Source organism: Convolutriloba macropyga, chromosome 1, assembly GCF_964194025.1.
Source record: "Convolutriloba macropyga chromosome 1, txConMacr16.3, whole genome shotgun sequence".
Classification (NCBI taxonomy): domain Eukaryota; kingdom Metazoa; phylum Xenacoelomorpha; order Acoela; family Convolutidae; genus Convolutriloba; species Convolutriloba macropyga.
The window spans coordinates 9,080,162-9,101,461 of record NC_134468.1 but is presented as its reverse complement, the minus strand read 5'-3'; the positions used below and the strand labels follow the sequence as shown (position 1 = coordinate 9,101,461).

The window sequence follows — 21,300 nt, the reverse complement described above, 5'->3', positions numbered from 1 at the left end:
TTGTCTTACCCTGAGTTTTTCAATGACTTCAGTGAATTCTACTGCTTTTGCAGTTAAAATTTTGTCTGTGTGACGTTATTTCTGCTTGTAGGTCGATTGCGTGACTTAACTCACTTAAAAAGGACTCCTGAACTCACTTATGGAGCTTTATAAACATTTACTAGTTAAAGATCAACAATGTGCATCTAAGTAGTGCCAAACCTATAAGCCCTAATTCTTGAGTATTAGTCTTGAGTTTTTGATTTCGGAAATCAGTTTTGAAAAGTCGCTTTTAGGATTTTTCCTTACAGACCGTATGTGTATCATAAGAATGACAGATCGCATCTAACCCAAAAAAATCTAGTGATCTACTAAAGGACTTTTGCTGAAGCTGCCTATCTTGTTTCTTTAGTTGTTTCAATTCATGGAAGGCCACAAGCGTCTATCGCGGCTATTTTCCAGCAATCTGCCGGCTATGTTTTCTCTTATGTAGTTTTTGTTTAATTAATTAAGACTAATAGCATTAGAAGTTATTTTGCCAATTGTTGTTTGGAGTCGCAACTTATAAAAGAATTTAACAGATGCTTTAGTAGTTTTTGTTGTCAGATTGTTTTCCATTGTTATTTTTAAACTTGGTTTCAAATCGAGTAGTAAAAATAAGTAGCTGGTTCTTTATTTCCGTTAGGGTGGCCAATTGTCTACTTCGAGGCAGTTCCGTAATTCTTTTGGGCATGTTTTTTGAATATCTTTTCTCAATTTTTTTTTTATTATTTTCGTAGTCAATTGGGATTAATGGTTTTGGCCACGCCGAAACTGGAAGTGGAGCGAAAAAGCAAATGGTTTTGCGGCGCGAATTTTTCGTTACTCTATTGTTAAAGTAGAATGAGAAAAGGATGTATAAACAAAAGTTCGCTTTTTCGGTTGTGGTTTGTTCACATGCAGCAATTTGACTAATTTGGATGTTTTTCTGAATCGTTTTCCGAACACATTTTAGTGCATTTTAGGTTGAGTTTATTTGTGTCGCCAATGAAATTTTGAATTGCAGATCAGGACTTGTCCTGCTGTTTTAAATTTAGAATTGATTTTGCAAATTTACGCGAATACGTTAAGATCAAAAGGCCAAATCAAAAATAGCCAGATAAACCAATATAGCCAGGTCACTAAGACTTCATGTTTGAGGACTGAGTACATAAAGTAATCAAAGCTCCCTAAATTATACTGCTAATTGGTATTAGTAATAAGCTTATTCTTCAAAATAGGACCTGAACTCGATATAGTTATTGAATCGTATGAAACTGTGGACCACATTAGATTATTTTTTGACACTTAGAAAAAAAATAGGTTTTTCCTGCAATTACCTGGCTTTGTTTAAATTGTTAATCATTGCTATTAATAGCAGTAAATTGATAGCTGATGCTTTTTTGGCCTTCTATTGTCGTTAACAGGTTTTTTTTTTGTTACGACCATATGACGTCACAAACACTTAAATTTGGTTTTTGTTCATTCTTTCATGCAATTTCAACTGAATTGCGAACGTGACGTCATTTTTCACTGTTAGTGGGAGTTTTTTTTTTCGTTCGCGTGATAAAGTTTTTGGTCACATTTTACTTACCTCACTCGCAAAAATGACTTCCTCATTTCCAAAATGACTTTACTTAAATTCATGGAGATAAGGTCAAGTGTTTGCGTATCACTCTAATTGGACGGTGTTTGAGGGCAGCTAATAGAAGCAGCAATAATTTAAACAGATTATAAATCAAAATATAACATCTCAGTTTTTTATTTGGCCTGTTTCTTTTACTATCTATTTGAAACTGCAGATCTACGAAGCTATTGCGGCTATTTTACCCGGGTCAAATGGGATATATAGTGATATCAGAACTTATTTTTCAAATTACTCTATATATTAACTATCCATCTATTGCTTTAATCCCCATATTGCATTGCATAAAACATAGGAGCAATGCCATTTTGAGAGTTTTGCCGTTTTGGGAATTATTACCATTGAATCGTAAGGGAAATCCAGTTCGAAATGCTCTCTGTATTAAGGAATGCTCGAAATGCTCCATGTATTAAGGTTGCAAGAAGGAATAGGACTTCATCTAAAGAAATTTACTCGCCCCATAATTGTTCCATTTCGACCCCGGTAACGTAACATAATCTTTGTTTGAAAGCGTTCGATTCTTTAGTTCATATTAGTTACTCATTTTTTCTGGTGATGCTGATGCTTTAATTGCATAGTTTATTCTCCCTATCTGTAGTTTAGCCTGCCGGCTTTTGTAAAATTTCTCTTAAATACTTTTTTATCTATCCTACGTGCGCAGAAGTTTTCTATCTCGAATTCTAGATCAAACATCATTTTAGTTTATGATTTGGCAGTAGTTATGTTTTTGGTAAAGTCGATGGGTTGTAATAGTTATTCCATTTTGATTTTTAATTTTGTGTTATAACTGATTGAGGTGTAACCTTGATTGATTGTGTTAATCATAAAGTTTTTTGATGGTTCAATTTTCGGTGTTGATTTCTTTACCATGATTTCCTTTGGTTTTTGAGCTGCACGTTTTCAATGGCGTGCGTTGAAACTGTGTTGCAGATTTTTGTCCAAAATTTGTAAATTATTATGAAGTGATTAATTTTTTCAGTAATTGTTGCTCTTAAGTTGATTTTTGACCATGAGCTAGTTCAGTTTTCGTTTCTATCAGAAGTCACATAATAAATCTAGCTTGATAAATTGATAATTTATTTGCTGTCTTTGAGCAGAAAAAACCAGCTGCGTATTTGGTTGCGGGGAAGCGAAAAGGATTTCTTGCAAGCTTTATATTGTCTACTGTTTTTGGGAGCTTGCTACTCGACAGTAACTTTTTGCAAAAATGATAACTGCAAAGCGCTGCAGAAAGCAAAAACTAAAAGGCGTGCGCGTGTGATTTTATCAAACAAACTAACTTTACTTTCAAAGCTATAAATCAACAAATTCTGTCAATAATTTATGCTCTCTTGCAGAAATTAGTCGGATCTGTTTTTCAATTTTTGTGCGTGCTAAACTAATGATAGGTGCATTTTTACCACCACTTGCACCCACAAATTTTGTGCGGTGAACACTTTTTGGTAGATACATGTAGAGTTAATTACACATGTAGCGTTTTGCTTTGTTCTTTTTTCACTCAGTGGTTGGTTGGTTGGTATAGCTGAGTTGCCTTGATATTTTAATCTGCTCGCTAAGCGGATATGTGAAGTTTTCTAATGCCACTATTTTTTCAGCCTTGAAATTTATTAAAATGAGGCAAACAGTGCTCCCTCTCTTCCTCTTTCTTGTTTGTTATGAGGTGGAAAAAGAAAGGACTATTTATATCCAGCAATTGTGTCGCAGCCGGCAATTTGTATTTCAAAGAACAGAATGCCTGGATATGTTTATTGAATTTAAGGTCTACCCCACACTATTGGGCATTTTTTCTTTTTCAATAAATTCATGGCCTGTAGGAATTGATGATCTCTATATCAAGATTTGATGTTGAATCTTTTCCAAAATTTGAATTTAACCACCCCCCCCCCCCCCCCCCCGCTCGCTCTGCCCCCCTCTCTATTCTCCAATATTATTGGTGTTCAAATCCATTGTGGCATGACAGATCTATTTTGAACTTATTTGGGTTGCGAAGATCTTAGATTCAGTTTTATGATGCGGAAACAGTGAACGGTTGCAAACTTCGTTGTACGCCATTTTGTGAAGTTTTGCGGATTTAGTTAAAAAACGTTCTAATTAGGGCAACGGTAGTGTGGTTAGGTTAACGCCGAGAAGTAATTTGCACTAAAAACAAATTTGATTTCTGAAAAACGAACAAATTCTTTTGAAAAAAAATAGATAAAATTGCGCATTGTGCTTTGAAAAAGTATCTTAATTAAACTTGTAAAATCGAATGTGAGAATAGACGCTTCTAAAATAAGCGACCTATTTTTCAGCTTTCCTGTTTCTTTGAACGGTTCAGATTAAAGAAACGTTTTTACAATTTGGGGGAGTTCAGTTTTGATCAAAATTCGACATTTTGAAGTTTTTGCATCTGATAGAATAAAATGTGGTAATTGAGCTATTTGAGTGATGTAACTAAAACCCAATCTATTGTGTTTCTGGCCCTAACCACCTCACCACCCCCCCCCCCCCGCCAGTTTTTTCACCCCCCCCCCCCCCCCCACACACACACGCACACTTGTTATTAAGCACGTTGCTATGTACAAATTATATATGCCCACTGCACTAGGCAGCGTAGAGCGCAAAGAATTAAGAAAGCACTCATCAAATTTTTTTTAAAAAAAAATTCAAGAACAGTTTAAGTTTTAAGTCAAATCATTTGAATGTTATTGCATTAATGCAAGCAAAATTTATGCACAGATTCACATGAACTAATTTGACGGTGGGGAATTGTAACCACAAAAAAGTAATGTGAGGTCTAATTTTTTTTTCTTTAGAAAAGAATCAGAATGAGAATGAATTACCACAGAAAGAGTTTTATTAGGGCTTGCGCTCTCTTTATGCCTGCACGGTTTATCTACTGCTTTTATGGGCTAGTTGGTCTATGAAGAACGAACTTCGATATAGTGGGGAAAGGGCACTGATGTAATTAGGGCGTGAATCCTGGGAGGGGTCGGAGGGGTAGCAAGTGGACCCTTGAGTTGACTCAACCCCAAAAATATTTGTTCATGCCTTCAATGCCCCATTGTACTGTGTGTGAATTGAATTTTATTAACTTCCCATTACTACCTTGCCCAGATGGCCTTTATCCCTCCCTCACCCCCCCCCCCCCATCACCCAAAACACCCACTCCCTCCTACCATGTCTCTATTTTACCCAGACAAATCTATTCAGCGCACAGTCCCTCCCTGTTTCTTTTCGTTTTTGTGTGCGTTATAGTGAAATTGTTCTCTTGTAGATAACAGCACATTTAGGTGCGTTGGGAATAAATGAATACTGCTACTGCAATGAGAATAAAAAAGCAATAATACTTAACTGTGTTTATTAATTTTTTCTAGACCGCTAGCTATCTTTACAACACACACGTACGTCGATCCAGTCCCTCGTGTGCTGTAAAAGGAAGTCGTGGTTTAAATGAAGACAGACAAAAAGCATATGCTTAATAAATGCTCAATATTCAATGTACTCAAAGTATGAATGTATGTAAGTACAACCGTATAAGTTCATTACTCAGACTCAAAGAGAGGAGGCAAGGGCAGCATTCCAGACCATTCAAGTCCTGAAGCTAGACTTACTTTTATCAAATAATAACTCAGTCCTTCCTTGTTGTTAAGCTGTGCACAGTTACAAAAGTGCAGCATACGTGCAAACTGTTCAGACGGGAAGGAATCTGGCTGGCTTTCCCTGTTTCCATGTACCTGAAAATAAACATGCTCTCTGAACAACAGTCAAAAGAGATTCCTGTAAACATCCAGTTTTTATATTATTACTTTGTGTTTAATATAAGCTAGAATTTGGTTCAAAAATACAGGAAAAGGTATGAGTGGTTTAAATTTGTTTCTGGCTAAATGAACTAAATCAAAATGTGGTCCAAATTTGACAACTGGAAGTGTATTACAATTACCCCCGCCCCTCTGTTTACCTGTTTAATAAACAAACTGGATAGCTTTTATTTCTGTGGAAATATTCATGCCATCCAGGGCCTTAATTTGAACCAATAAAATTTATTTGAAAGGTAACATTTGAAAGCTAACATTTTTATTACATGGTCTTGCTGTTTCCCAAAGTTTTCCCTTGTTTGTAGAAACTCAAATACTAGAGAGATCAGGGTAAAATTTTGTAATGCAAGAATTGAAAATTTGCAAGACTCCTGCAAGTTAATTGAATTGAAAAGATTAGAATTGAACTAAATGAAGTTGAAGTCACTTTCTAAGCCATTAGGTTCCAAAGCAGCTGCATAAAAAATTATGCACTGAAGTGTTCTCGTTTGTCTTTCTAGCTTCAGAGACAACTCAGTTCCGAGTTTATTTTGATCTGTGTTAAAGCCCCATTAATGTCCGAAAACAAGCAATGGGTTCAATTTATTTCATGCAGTGCAAGGGTTTATCGTCGCAAATCACGAAAAATTAGTCTGCTAAATTAAGAATCTAAACTCTAAAAATCTAAAATTTGATAGCAATCACCTGAACCTTTTCTTCTTTTGATGAAATTTGGCGTACTGCCAACTTTTCGTATTGTCTTTTGACTGTTGCTGAACAGTTCTCTTTGAGCCTTCGCCTCATTACTCCAGAAGTATGCGATTCGCGGAAACTCTTGAGGAGACAAGAACGGCGCTTCTTTACAGTTGACTGACCCCCCCCCCCCGCCACACACTCCTCCCCCACCTCGAACACGCTCCTCCTAATCATTCCACCCGTAGATTGGGCCCCTACCCCAATTATCACCCCCGCACCACCCACCCCCTCAATTAAGCTAGCCCCCCGAAGCCTCAGCTAGCTACTGAGAAAACCAGTTGCTTGAGAGTAACGACGTCTGTTTCTATCTAAAATCTACACTACATTCAGCCGTTTACAGACTGCTACGTTACTGGTGTATTGTGAAAACTGATATTCAATATCAGTGGTTTTCGTGTTTCACTTATTTTTTGTCATTAATTGATCTCAAAGGAAGTTTGTAGTGATTATTTTATCCGATCGGTCTTTTTAGGTGATTTTTCGTAATACCAACTTTTTGTGTGACCTTTTTTCGAAATTTTTTGTTTCATGCTTAAGTTCTTGAGTGTTCCGTGTTAACTTACTCTGGTTCAGAGTGTAAAGTTAATGGAAGTTCGGAGTGGAAATTCTAATGCAAAGATAGCCGAAATTGGTTTTGTTAATTTTCTGTTATACAATTAGCTCTAATTGATCCCCACCTCCCACTGGTCGTTTGAGATCAATTCGTCCGATATTATTTTGTTATGTTTGTTTCAATTTTTGCTTCTTTTTAATAGCCGCAAAGCGATAGCTCAGGCTACTATTGGCCTTCTCTTGGTTTATTAATTTCGTCGTCAAGATTTTTGTTACGACCATATGACGGCATAATCACTTCAAACCCTGCTTGTTCATTCGTTCATCAATTTCAACTGAATTGAGTGCTTGACGTCATTTTTAACTCTTAGCGGAGAGTGTTTAATTGCTCTCAAACGAAGTTTGTAGCAATTATATTAGTCCTGTCGGTCTTTTTTTATGCGATTTTTCGCTTGACCGATTTTTCGTCTGACGCTTTTGACTTTTCGTCCTCAAAAACGGAATAAACCGTTAGCGCCCAGCGGGCATTAAGTGCTCTTAGAGCCTTTCAGCTCTGTTTTAGCTCAAAATGTTTTGGAGACTAATACTTATTCTTATGGAGTGAAGGGCGGTTCTTAGAGGTTGAAGACATCCCTACTGTTGACCCCTCCCATTTTGCCCACCACCCCCCACCGCGCTGTTGCGCCCCTCCCTAGTGTTGCCCCCTATCAGCCCCCGGTGTGACCCCCCCTCGTGGCTAGCTACGGACGAACCCGAACAACCGCTTGCAAAAAACGCAAATTTATTTGCTATTTTGCAATTTTTTTGAAGCTTTTTTTTTCATTTTATTGACATTTATAGTCGTTAATCAGGTTTTTAAGCCTCAAGGGTCAGAAAATCTCCGTCAGGATTGGATAGTAAGTTTCTGGAAAATTTTTGTTGGTCATGGATTGTTTTTCAACTTTTTTATATCACAATTTTAGCAATTTTTTAAAATTTTTTGTCATTTTTTAGGCTTCTCTAGCCTCAAGAGCCACGGAACTTCCTCTAGTGTTTGATAATTTGTTACTGCATAGTTTGTGGATACAACGGAATTTTTTTCAAGATTTTAATGTCACAAATTTAAGAATTTTCAAAAAAATATTTGCAATTTTTTTATGTTTTTGAAAAAATTCAAAAACATGAATAAATTGCAACTATTTTTTTAAAAAAATTCTTAAATTTGTGACATTAAAATCTTGAAAAATTTTACGTTTCATCTATAAACTATGCAGTAACATATTATCAAACACTTCAAGTTTTGATAATAGGCTGCTGCATAGTTTCTAGAATTAATGAATTGGTGATCAATATTTTTTATGGCTCCAGTTTTTCGTTATTTTTGGATAGAATTGAAATCTTTTTTCAAATTTTGGGAAAATTTTTGTTCCAAGTGTATGGCTTTTTAAAAGCCAGTAAAACTTTTTCAGGCTTAAAGAAGGGAATTTGGATAGTCTTATGAGACAATGAAATGGTTCTTAATACAATAATATTTTAAATTTTAGCAAGTTTTTTTTTAAATTTGCAGTTTTTTCCATTTTTTGCAAGTTTTTGTCCGTTTCTGAGTTTAACGACCATTACTGTCCAACGAAACTATCAAGTCTTGCAGATGGATTACTTGACAGAACTCCAGAGACAAAAAATGGTTTTAAACGGTTTTTGCACTGCGAAGTCTGGAAACTTTTCTTTTAAATATTGTACTTTTTTGTTATTCTTTTACCAAGGGCCGGGAAACTTCCTCCTCGAATTGATAATAAGCTGCTGCATAGTTTCTAAAGTTAATGGAATGGTTATCAATATTTTAATGACTCCAATTTCAGCATTTATCTGATAAAATCTAATTTTCAAATTTCTGGAAAATTGTTATGTTCCAATTTTATGGTTCTTAATGAGCCAGTGCAACTATTGAAGGCTTGACATGGCGTTAATGGATAGTCTCTTGAGACAAGGAAATGCTCTGAGGATATTATTATCCTGAATTCTGGCAAGATTTTGTTAAAATTTGCAATTGTTTTCAAAATTTTTGAATATTTTTGTTCTTTTCTGTTAACTTACTCTGGTTTGTTCGTGTTAACTTACTCTGGTTCAGAGTGTAAAGTTAATGGAAGTTCGGAGTGGAAATTCTAATGCAAAGATAGCCAAAATTGGTTTTGTTAATTTTCTGTTATACAATTAGCTCTAATTGATCCCCACCTCCCACTGGTCGTTTGAGATCAATTCGTCCGATATTATTTTGTTATGTTTGTTTCAATTTTTGCTTCTTTTTAATAGCCGCAAAGCGATAGCTCAGGCTACTATTGGCCTTCTCTTGGTTTATTAATTTCGTCGTCAAGATTTTTGTTACGACCATATGACGGCATAATCACTTCAAACCCTGCTTGTTCATTCGTTCATCAATTTCAACTGAATTGAGTGCTTGACGTCATTTTTAACTCTTAGCGGAGAGTGTTTAATTGCTCTCAAACGAAGTTTGTAGCAATTATATTAGTCCTGTCGGTCTTTTTTTATGCGATTTTTCGCTTGACCGATTTTTCGTCTGACGCTTTTGACCTTTCGTCCTCAAAAACGGAATAAACCGTTAGCGCCCAGCGGGCATTAAGTGCTCTTAGAGCCTTTCAGCTCTGTTTTAGCTCAAAATGTTTTGGAGACTAATACTTATTCTTATGGAGTGAAGGGCGGGTCTTAGAGGTTGAAGACATCCCTACTGTTGACCCCTCCCATTTTGCCCACCACCCCCCACCGCGCTGTTGCGCCCCTCCCTAGTGTTGCCCCCTATCAGCCCCCGGTGTGACCCCCCCTCGTGGCTAGCTACGGACGAACCCGAACAACCGCTTGCAAAAAACGCAAATTTATTTGCTATTTTGCAATTTTTTTGAAGCTTTTTTTTCATTTTATTGACATTTATAGTCGTTAATCAGGTTTTTAAGCCTCAAGGGTCAGAAAATCTCCGTCAGGATTTGATAGTAAGTTTCTGGAAAATTTTTGTTGGTCATGGATTGTTTTTCAACTTTTTTATATCACAATTTTAGCAATTTTTTAAAATTTTTTGTCATTTTTTAGGCTTCTCTAGCCTCAAGAGCCACGGAACTTCCTCTAGTGTTTGATAATTTGTTACTGCATAGTTTGTGGATACAACGGAATATTTTTCAAGATTTTAATGTCACAAATTTAAGAATTTTCAAAAAAATATTTGCAATTTTTTCATGTTTTTGAAAAAATTCAAAAACATGAATAAATTGCAACTATTTTTTTTTAAAAATTCTTAAATTTGTGACATTAAAATCTTGAAAAATTTTACGTTTCATCTATAAACTATGCAGTAACATATTATCAAACACTTCAAGTTTTGATAATAGGCTGCTGCATAGTTTCTAGAATTAATGAATTGGTGATCAATATTTTTTATGGCTCCAGTTTTTCGTTATTTTTGGATAGAATTGAAATCTTTTTTCAAATTTTGGGAAAATTTTTGTTCCAAGTGTATGGCTTTTTAAAAGCCAGTAAAACTTTTTCAGGCTTGAAGAAGGGAATTTGGATTGTCTTATGAGACAATGAAATGGTTCTTAATACAATAATATTTTGAATTTTAGCAAGTTTTTTTTTAAATTTGCAGTTTTTTCCATTTTTTGCAAGTTTTTGTCCGTTTCTGAGTTTAACTACCCTTACTGTCCAACGAAACTATCAAGTCTTGCAGATGGATTACTTGACAGAACTCCAGAGACAAAAAATGGTTTTAAACGGTTTTTGCACTGCGAAGTCCGGAAACTCTTCTTTTAAATATTGTACTTTTTTGTTATTCTTTTACCAAGGGCCGGGAAACTTCCTCCTCGAATTGATAATAAGCTGCTGCATAGTTTTTAAAGTTAATGGAATGGTTATCAATATTTTAATGACTCCAATTTCAGATTTTATCTGATAAAATCTAATTTTCAAATTTCTGGAAAATTGTTATGTTCCAATTTTATGGTTCTTAATGAGCCAGTGAAACTATTGAAGGCTTGACATGGCGTTAATGGATAGTCTCTTGAGACATGGAAATGCTCTGAGGATATTGTTATCCTGAATTCTGGCAAGATTTTGTTAAAATTTGCAATTGTTTTCAAAATTTTTGAATATTTTTGTTCTTTTCTGAGTTTAACGACCATTACTGGCCAACGAAACTTGCAGATGGGTTACCTGACAGAACGTTCGAGGCAAAAATGTGTTTGATTTTTTTACTGCAAAGTTGGAAAGTTTTGGTTTCTAATTTTACCCTTTTCGGTTTTTCTATATGATTTATTTACTAACAAGGTAAGAAAACCTAGAAGTTGTAGAGTCGAATCCCATCGAGGAATTTATATTTCTCTCTGTCGGTTAGGATTTCTTTCCTTCTCTTTCGTTTACGTTTTATCTCCCTCTCTCACTCTGTCTCTCTCTCTCCCATCTTTGTTGATGCCTCACTTCATCTGCTTTTATGTGGCGTAATGTCATAATCGCTGATCCTCATTAACAATGAGTCATAGTAGAAATGTTTTTATCATAAATGATTTAAGACGTTTTTTAGGAAATCCTTGTTAATTGCTCTCAAAAGCAATTTGTAGCAAACATAATAATCCTGTTTGTCTCTTGCTTGGCCGATTTTTCGTCTGACCCATTTGACTTTCGTCTTCGGAAACGGGATAAAGATGTAGAGCCCAGTTTGCATAAGTTCTCTTAGAGCCGTTCAGCTCACTGGTCTTCAAGTATTCGATTAACGGAAACTGTTTTGGAGGCTTATACTTATGGTGTGAATGGCGGTTCTTAAATTGATCCCACACCCCCGCCCACCCATCGCCTCCACATCAGTCCCCCAATCCACTTTTGCACCTTCAATTAATCTAAAGCGCGTTATTCTTAGTGCGTGTCATTCTAATTGAAGGTTAATGCAGGGCAGCTAACAGAAGCAGCAATAATTCAAACAGATTCAAAATTTAACATCTCAGCAATTTAACCAGAAAGAAGTTACTTTTTTGGGTTTTTTCTTCTGCTATCTTTTTGAGACTACAGATCTACGAAGCTATTGCGGCTATTTTCTGACAATTTGCCAGCTAGTTTGACACTTTCTCGTTGTAGCCACTCCAATAATCGCGTAATTTTTTGGAAGGTATAATTGCGTAGAGGGGGTGAAATAGAAAAGAGAAAGCGGAACTATATATTTTCTGGGTATGTTTTAAAACATAAATTTTAATTTGTGGGCAAGTTATCGGATGATTTTAGCGGGCTCCATTTTAGCAACGGTGGTCCAACTATCTGTTATGCTACGTGCATTCTATAGTTTAGACTGAACTTCGCATTCTAAGTAAATAATCAGGTCGTTAAAACAGAGTTCATTGTTATCCTGTCTTTGAACTTTGATCAAAGATACGGGATGCTCGTGAAAATTCCTTAGAAGGAACATGTAAGCCTAACTGTAAATAGAAGCAAAATTGGGGTTGGAACAGAAAACGTGACCGCATTTTATTGTCGGGGTATATATTGTTTAAAAAAGAGCTCAGTTTTGTACTTTGATTTTGTTCACATGCTAGATTGGCGTTTTGTTGGAATATCATTAATTGGTGAAAAGTACTTAGCTTCAGCTGTGTTCAGATCTAAATATGCAAAATAGAGGCTTTTGAGGAATTTGATTCTGCTGATGTCAGTGCTAGCTTTGTTTTGATCAAACATCTGTCTCGCGTTTCAATGATTAAGAAGTGGTGTTTGTCATTGATTTGATTTGCTTTATCTCAAGGTGAAGAAAAGATTGATAGCGTCAGCTGAAAAAACAGCCAAGTAATTAAGCCAATCTTACTAACTCGAGCTCTTACTTTTAGCGCTGTTGCTATTTAAAAGCATGCTTTATGTCTTAATTGTATGAGGCGCTGAATCTGATGAAATTAAAAGTCTGTTTTTGCAGAGGTTATTTGCAATAAATTTGAACTATTTTTACTACCCGGCTGTAAGAGTTCTTTTGATAACTGCTTGATTCAGATTGCTTTATGGTGGAAAATTGGGTCACACAAATTCTGACCCAAATTGTTGCAGATTCATATCAGAATGAGGAGCATGCAAACAGTATTATTATTAACAGCCACCTGGCCGTTTAAGTGTCATGTGTTTGCATGTAGAGGTCTAAGCTGAGGTCTAAGTTTAAACTGTAAATGCTGTTAAAGCAGAGCCTAGCTGAATGTTATTAAGAAACAGCGGACTAATCCATCGCTATGATCATATCAAATGATTACTATCGTCAAGGTAGTTAACTTTGTAGCTTTTACGAACAGTTGGTCGACTTTTTGATTAATTAGAAAAATTTGATCCGTATTAAGCAATAAACGCTAAATGAAAAACGAAAGCAAAACTTGAAAACTTCGAAGGCGTTTAGTTTTGCAACTTATTACCCTACCAAAAGTGACTATAATTCAGCTAAGACATTCTTTATTTTGTCCAATTAATGAGGAGATTATCAAAATATGCGTTGACATAATGTAAAAACGTTATTATAAACTGCGCAAAAATTATTTAAAATTTGAAGAATGTTCGGGGGTCTAAGCAGGCACAGCTGGCGTCAAAATTGACAAGTACTGTAATTGAATCATGATCTTTTAACTTGCAATGCTAGTCAGTCTGGGGACCAACTACAGGGACTATTACATCAACTCGTCTTAAGCACTCTCTCGAATCTCGTTATTTTCCGTTGATAGCAATTCATCCGAAGTCTGTCTCTTGGTTATATATTGGGGTTCATTCTTTGAAGAATTTTTTTTGTTCGCTGTAAAAGTATTAAACATTTTATTTTCAGAACTGCTTGAATGCAATCTTCATGTCGAATATGCTAATAATAATTTTAGAAGTCTTTCAAAAGGTAAAAGAAATGATTATATTGAGAAAAATGATTAAGCTGAACTGGTGTCAAACAACATAAAAAAATGGTGTCAACAACATAAAATGAGTTTTGAAAGTGTTCACCAATACCATACTCAATGGAAAGTATATTTGTATACCATTTTTTATACTCTATTTTTTATCTTTTTATAAGTTCTGTACTGTAATCGTGGTATTACAGGATCAACTGAATCTTAATTTCAACAGATCGCATTGTGTAGACTACCCCATTTCCCTCGCGTTAAAGCGACGCTTGAATATTGTACTTATGCCAATAAATGAAATAATTTGTATGCGTCAGTTAATACCAGGGATACCAGAAATTTTTGCTAGCTGTGAGAAAATTCTGTGTAATCATACTAGGTAATATATGAGGCGTATTTTTAATACTCATGCAAAGATCATACAAGAACGGAAAGTTCGTTATTATGGCGCCGAAATGCAACGCTCGTAATGAATTTTCCTGTTGGTTTTAGAACCAGTGACAGATCCTGCATGGCCCAGAGAGGGAGGAATGGACGGGCTGACTGTGACTCTGATTGTTCTGCTAGTTGTGCTCTGCATCCTACTCGGTCTCTTCATTTTCGTGTTTGTGTCCCGCAGAGCCAAGGCCTCCTCGCGCAGAGGCAGCGGGGTATCCTGTTCTGCTGGAAACAGAGTGGGTGGAGCCAGTGGAAGACACCGGGATAGTAATGGAAATGTGCTTGCAACTAGTAACCCTGCCTCACAATCTACTGCAGTCACCACACAAGGTAAGCTTTCTTAAGAAGAAAAAGAAGAGACACTTGAATTTAGTTAAATGTATGATATATACAAGCAGTGCCATAGTTAACCAGCGTATTAAATAAATGTTAGTTGTTGAATATATTGATTTATAACACAAAATCAAGGTTGAGTTCTCGGTTTTGTCATTTATTGACTGATCATATCGAGGATTTTCTGGCAGGTATTCTCAAATGTAGGAGCATTATCTAAATTATACATGAAAATATTCTTTTCGAACTCTTTTGTTGTGAATGGAGCGTTTAGACCACAGAGTGAAACGATTATTGAAAAGTAGCATTCTAATAAGTATGAATTAGAAATGTACTCATTATTTGTGTCTGATTTTGTTTCCGAATCGGTAGTGGATAGTATTAGTGAAAAATTGAATTCCTGGAATTCTTCTCTATTAGCGGTACATTTGGTCATGAATCTCGTACCATGGCCATGTCTCAGCGGTTTGTGGGGATCTGATATAAAACTTTCACAACTAAAAAAAATACGACAGAAGCTTTTTAGCATTTCTGACCCCTTTCGTGTAAATCCCATGGACTTTGGCTCAATTTTAATTTTTTTGTAAGGCTTTATTTTGAATTAGGTTTTTTTCTTGTGGGGGGGGGGGGGGGGGGCACTTGATGTTTTGTTCATATTTCTGTTTAATTTGATGCAATGTGATTCTGTTGAGTAGCATTCAATCAATCAAAAAATGTTTTCTGTTTTAGATAAACAGTTGAATTATTAGTAAACAAATAGACGTGGAACAGTACAAAGCTCTCTTTGTATAATCGTACAAAGACACGTAGCATGAGTGTATAAGGGAACTTGATTTGACTGGTCATAGAATGCGCCGTTTTGTTTGAGCCGACCCAAATTTAGATGTTATCAACATGTAGTCACCTATTGTTAGTTTTCTCGCGCAATTGCTCCTTTACACGCTCATGACATGCTGTGATGTATAAAGAGCTTTCGACGTCTCGATTGTAGTACGAGGGAATTCAATTTTTTTTCAGTTTGCTGAAAAGTTATGTTCTATTTGAATACATTAATAGCAATAATTTCAGTCCTTCTGGTCTGCGATTTTTCGTAATATAGACTTTTTGTCTGGTCGTTTTCTTCGTCTATTTGTTTTTTTTTCAAAAAGGGTATAAACAGATAAAGCCTGGAGGGCATCAAGTGGCTGAGCAGTTCTCTTAGCCTTGCGCTTTACAGTAAAAGACCACTTCAACCCCGCTAACCCCACCCGCACCGTCATTGCTCCCTCTCATCCACCATCCAGCTCAATCCACCCATAGTCCCGCAATTCTCCACCCCTTATTAACTGCAGCTAGCTAATGGCGACCAGCACCTGTTCTCACCGAAAAAGTCCAGATATATGTTTGCCTAATTTCCGTGAGCAGCTCTCTAATTTGAGTCCCAATTGAAAATTGTACAAGCTCCAATTGCATTAGTCTTATTAGAATTATGCTTCTAATTTATGCTGATTTTTCAGTGTGACTAAAAAAAATTAAATCACAAGTTTCTTGATTCAATCAAAGAATTCTCCAATAATTGTTTGAAGCTTAACTGAGGAAATAAAAGAATGTGACAGAAGTGCGCCTAAAATCTGTAGGTTTCCAAAACTACTCAAGCGCGATTCGCCTGTCAAGGTAATTAAACTTAATATCAGTGGCACAGACCGCTCTTTGCAGCTCGCAAAGAGTTTTCCTTTTATTGTTGTTCAAATGAAGTTTTATTTGCTCCCGGAAGTTTGTAGAATTTATTGAAGTCTTTTTTCTATTTTTTTGCTGAATATTTTGTTAACTGATTTGAATTTTGGCACTTGAGAATTTGACTTTTTCCTAATCTAGTTTTATTTACAATTTTACCGATTTTAAGCAGGCTACAATAGAAATGAGCGCGCGCTGGTCGTTTGAATGCAGTTCGTCTCACGTTAGTCAGCTATGTTAAATAAGAATCGCAAAGCAATATCTGGGGCTATTATTGATCTTCTCGCATTTTTTCGTCGTCAAGATTTTTGTTAGGACCATCTGATGTCAAATCTTTTTGTTCAATCCTTTCATTCGTGGCATTTTGACTGAACTGTGTGTGTGTGACGTCGTTTTGCCTTGATTTTTTGCAAGATTTAATTTTTGGTCACACGCTTAGCTGACTCTCAAAAATGACTTTTCTTGCTGTCAAAATGTTTTTTGTTTACTTTAATTCAGGGTGATAACGTCAAATGAGTGTGTGTCACTCTAATTACTGATTATTTGATGGCAGCTAAAAGAAGCAGCAATAATTTATTCAATAATATAAGGTTTTTCAAGTTAATAGGTGGTTGCATAATTGTGAGGCAGCAGTAACTGGAAAAATTCCCACCAAGCCAAATCAGATCAAAAATTTAATTAATTGCTTTTATGCAAAGTTTTTAGCATTTTTTTGTCATGCTGGTTTTTTGTGCATTTTTTGCTGCGATTTTTAAAATTTTTTTTCGTTACTTTGAATTTTGGTGACTTTTCTCTTGAAAAAACTGATTAAGACCGAGGTAATTGTAAGGTTGTAAGGTATAAACGAGTAAACTCCTAAGCAGCTCTCTAAGATTCTGTCCAGTCTCTTAGTAAGCAATTTATCAAAAGCTGCTGAGGAGACTCATGGTGTGAAGGGCAAAACTTTTGGACGCCTCCCATTTATTACACCCTGCACTCTCGTTTTCACCTGCACCCACTTTCATGCCTGCACCTCAATAAAAAATGGGCGCTCTAAGCTTAAGGTAAGGACTCGTCAGTTGTTTGAGAGCGTTTTTCCGGCGTCAGTCAATCATCTTTTTCTGAACAAATTGCAGCAGTCCTGATTAGTTGCCTTATTTTGAGGCGATTTAGTTGAGTCTTGAGGTTTTTGATTTGGTGGTTTTTTCCAACTATCAATCCGAATTTGAAGTTTTGAATAATAGAAGTTTGATAAGCGAGTGGACTTGTATTGATATAGAGGTATTCTTAGATTTAATAAAAAAAAGTTATAAGTTCAAAAAAAGTTAAAGGGGTGTTCTTCTCTCAAAATTACCATTCAGAAGCTTGAACAAAAACCTTTAAAATTTTCAGACTTTAGGAGCCAGTTTAAATGCTGCTAATCAAAAAGTTTTGTTTTTCAAAAGAATGGAGTAAAACTTGGTCAATTTTAAGGGGATAAGTTATAACGTATTATGTGACCAGGCCTTTGTTTGTTCTCATTGTTTAGATGACCGGTTTAAGTGAGCGGCGATGCCTGCTGTAGCTTTTCTGCTTGGTTGGATCTCTTGGTCTGAGTATTGTTGGCGCCTTAGTGTGTATTGACAGAAAACAATGCACAATTATAGCCTCACAAAAATGTTGTCAATTAAAACTACTTTTAGTTCTCACCATGTTGTGGTTGGTTTAATTTTTTGGAGTTCACCTGGCGCTGTTTTTTTTTGGATTTTGAACTGTTCTTAACCCCACCCCACCCCCCCCCCCCTAAATGGGAGAAATAGGCAATTTGATATTCATAAAATATACTCGGTTACTCCTGGCGGTGGATACGTTCGTTTGATGTTGGTATGCATCACTGGTACTGTTCTCAACCAGAGATGTTGTTTCTACTATAAAAACGCCTATGTGACAAAACATGCACACACTTTGCTCTCTTGTAATTTATTTGTTCAGTATTTTCTCTCTTGAACTGTAAGCCTCTGAGCCGCTCTTTATTTGATCAGTGCAGTATTTTTCTTTTAATTTTCATGCTTGGATAGACGCTCTTGTCAATTGATCTGAGTTTATGTTTGAACAAGGTTGAGCGTGATCAATTTGTTAAACTGAAACCTGTAGATAAAATGTGCAAAAATGAGTGGTTGTTGTTTTCTAATAAATTCTAGTTCACCAGTTGCAGAAAGAAATTGTTTTTAGTAGACCTCGATCGCGATGTGCTTACGTCAATGAGAGTGAAATTTACATGTATTCAGCTCAATCCAGGAATTTAAGACAATGCGTTTTTCCAATCCACTTGTTTTGGTATACCCTCTCCTCGTTTTAAAGTAGTTTTCAAAGCTGGCCTAGAAATGTGCAAAGTACGGTTTAAACTCTTTTTTGATGTGATTACTATTTTCATGCGCTGTGGAGGTGTGTACTCTGAATTGGTAGAAGCGAATAAATGGCGAGATTCGGCGGAGGGGAGAGGAGGGTGGGGGGGGGGGGGTAGATGCGAAGTGTTGGCTCTGGGGCGAGAGTGATGGTGGTGGGTGATTTGTTTTGTCTTTTATTTGTGTTCATTTCTCTCTGCGCATGAAAGGGGAATAAACATCCATGCAGGAATTAGCTCCCATGTATTCTTTTGTCTCCGGTTCTTGTCCTCTTTTTCGCTCTCTCCTTTTTTTTATCAAGCACACCTAGATATATCACCTACTTCCTTCATCGCAATCAAACCGAACTGACCCCCCCCCCCCCCTCACGACGCTCTTGCCTGCGCTCTTTTGTCCTTTATTTTTCCACCGATGATCTTGAGCATAGTCAGAAAAGAGCGATCGCCACCACCCGAATAGGTCATTTATAACTGTTAGCAGAGAATTGTGAATTAGGATAAGCAGTCTTTCTCGCGGTTGAACAGTTTCTGCACGCTTTGTAAACGCGAAAGCCTTTGTTTGTGACTTGATGATTATGAAGCTGAGAGAAGGAAAACGGGAATGGAGATTAAAGCTCGAATGAAAGGGAATTTGTCCGTGAGCCGTGAAAAGGATGAAGCTTGAACAAAAGCAGAAGGATTTGCAGATTGAAACGAATGTTTCAAACCAAAGAATTTTATTTAACAATTAGTTCAAAATTGAAAGATTTATGAAAATGTGACTTAGCTGCACTTTTTATGATATTATGGCAGCGTATGAATTTATTGAATTTTCTAGCGTTGCTATTTTTTGAGCAAATAATGAGAAAAACGTTTTTTTTGTTGCTAACTTCAATCGAATTTCCGCCGAGTTTTGTCCTGGGAATCTCCGTCTGATGAGTTGATCTGTATACATTGGCAAAGACAGAAAATTTTTATTGTTTTTCCTAAATTTTAATCTTTTAGTGGAGGGCGCGTTTTGTCAATGTTGACAACAGCGCATGTCTTCCTTTATTTTCTCGATTTTTGTTCTCTTCTCTTTTGTGGAATAAACAGCAAATGAGTAAACAACAAAATCATTCGATAATCGTTAAATTTAAACTGTTTTGTGAACGCTATATTAATTTCGAAAAAGTGTCGTTAAATTACTCAATTTTTCTCGAATTTCTGTTTAAAAAAAATATTTTTTGATGGTTGTAATGAAAATTTTGATCAGCTCATCAGAAACCCCGAAAAATTTGAGTATCATAAACTCAAAAACTCAATCTAAAGGAAACTCTGATTTTTAATCGCTGTGGAGTAATTTTTGCAGTATTGGTCGTATGCGTTTATTTGCGTAAAACCTGTGTTATCGGATTTGTTATTCTTCGAAATATACGAAAACCAATTTGAGAAGCTTAAATTAATAACTAGGAAAATCTTTGATTTTTTAATTGCTCCCGATGGACGTTTCGATGGTCTTTTTCATCTGTGAGTTCTTCCGTAATCTCGGTTCCTCATTCTACAGTTTTAAGTAGCTGAAGTAATTTGGGGCGATGCAGTCTGCAATAAAGCAGGCTGGGTTAAATTTCATTTATCTTCGCTTGAAAATCTTTCCTAAATGATGAAAGTAATTTTGTCTTGTCAACAACATAATCTCATAATTCGAATATGCTGGTACATTTTAGAGAAGTTAAATTTTTGTATTGTAATATATTATGATGGTCTGTTCCAGCCCAGAGTAACGGCAGCTCAAATGGGGCGTTGAGCAATTCGAGCCAGAGTGCAAGCGGGACTGGCAGCTCTAGTGGTCGAAACAGTCGACATAACTCGGGTGACAATGCCAGTGTTCAAATGCCACCCCAAATAGTGGACCACGACCCACATGTATCACCACAACCCATATACATTGCAAAAACTTTCCACCTGCCACCCCCGTACGATTTACTTTATCACAACAAACGGCTCGAATCTGTGGACGAAGAAACAGAAACAGAGTATGGTGCTAACAGTCAGACGGAAGCAAACGATAAAGCCTTCCTGCTCAGGTTCGATTCTGGCAAGGGCGAAAGTGACACCTAGCGGGAATCGGGTCGCTGCAGCAGAAGCTCGCGGTAGTAAGCGTTATGTGGGCAAAAAAAACGTTATCAAAACACTCAGATGACCTTATTTACACCGGGTGTTTCAGACAACTTTGTCGCATCCAAAATTCTCTCCATTAAAACTTAACCTATCATTGTTGTTTCGTTTAAAACTACTAACAAAATAAATTTTACAAAAAAAACATTACAAACGATACGAATTCACTATAAATTTATGTATTACATTCGCTCCACGTGTATGTAAAATATGAAAATAGATGCCTGATTTTTGTTGTTATCCTCCAATTTATAAAACTGATGAACGCTGGAAAATGACTGATTGTGTGAAAAATGAAATTGAAAACTGAACTATCGCAAACATGCCCTGTGCTTGAAAACAGATTTAAATGTGCAAATTTGTTTGAATTTCCAAATGTGAAATCTCCGTGAGTTTGTCAACGCTTGTATTAATTTGCTGATTTATTTTTGGTGTTTTATTTTGCTACAATGCATAAAAATCTCATTACTTGTGGTGCGATTTTATACTTGGTTCGAGGCGCCAACCGCTCGACTATACGCGTGGGCGGGGTACTTGGACATACTCGTATGGTGCTTAAATATTTGTAATTTGTCCTCATTCTAGAGATGAACAAGAAATTGACTTAAGTTGAGAAATTGGGTCTTTCCTATCATAGCCCCCCCCCCCCGCCTCCCTACGAAATAGCTGCCAATTATATATTCGCAGTAATGGGGAGGCTATACGTTCTGTGCT

At 36.2% G+C, this 21,300-nt stretch overlaps 1 protein-coding gene across 3 annotated transcripts in view; it reads left to right on the top strand.

Annotated features, from left to right (window-relative positions):
* Positions 1-20,954, top strand: part of LOC142334786 (uncharacterized) — a 58,543-nt gene extending 37,589 nt beyond the window's left edge. For all 3 annotated transcript variants that reach the window (XM_075383083.1, XM_075383093.1, XM_075383102.1), the window contains 2 exons: positions 14,097-14,372; positions 20,183-20,954. In XM_075383083.1, coding sequence (XP_075239198.1) covers positions 14,097-14,372; positions 20,183-20,529 — 623 coding nt within the window. In that variant the 3' untranslated portion in view covers positions 20,530-20,954. The remainder of the gene's footprint in view (positions 1-14,096; positions 14,373-20,182) is intronic.
* Positions 20,955-21,300: the final 346 nt, after the last annotated feature.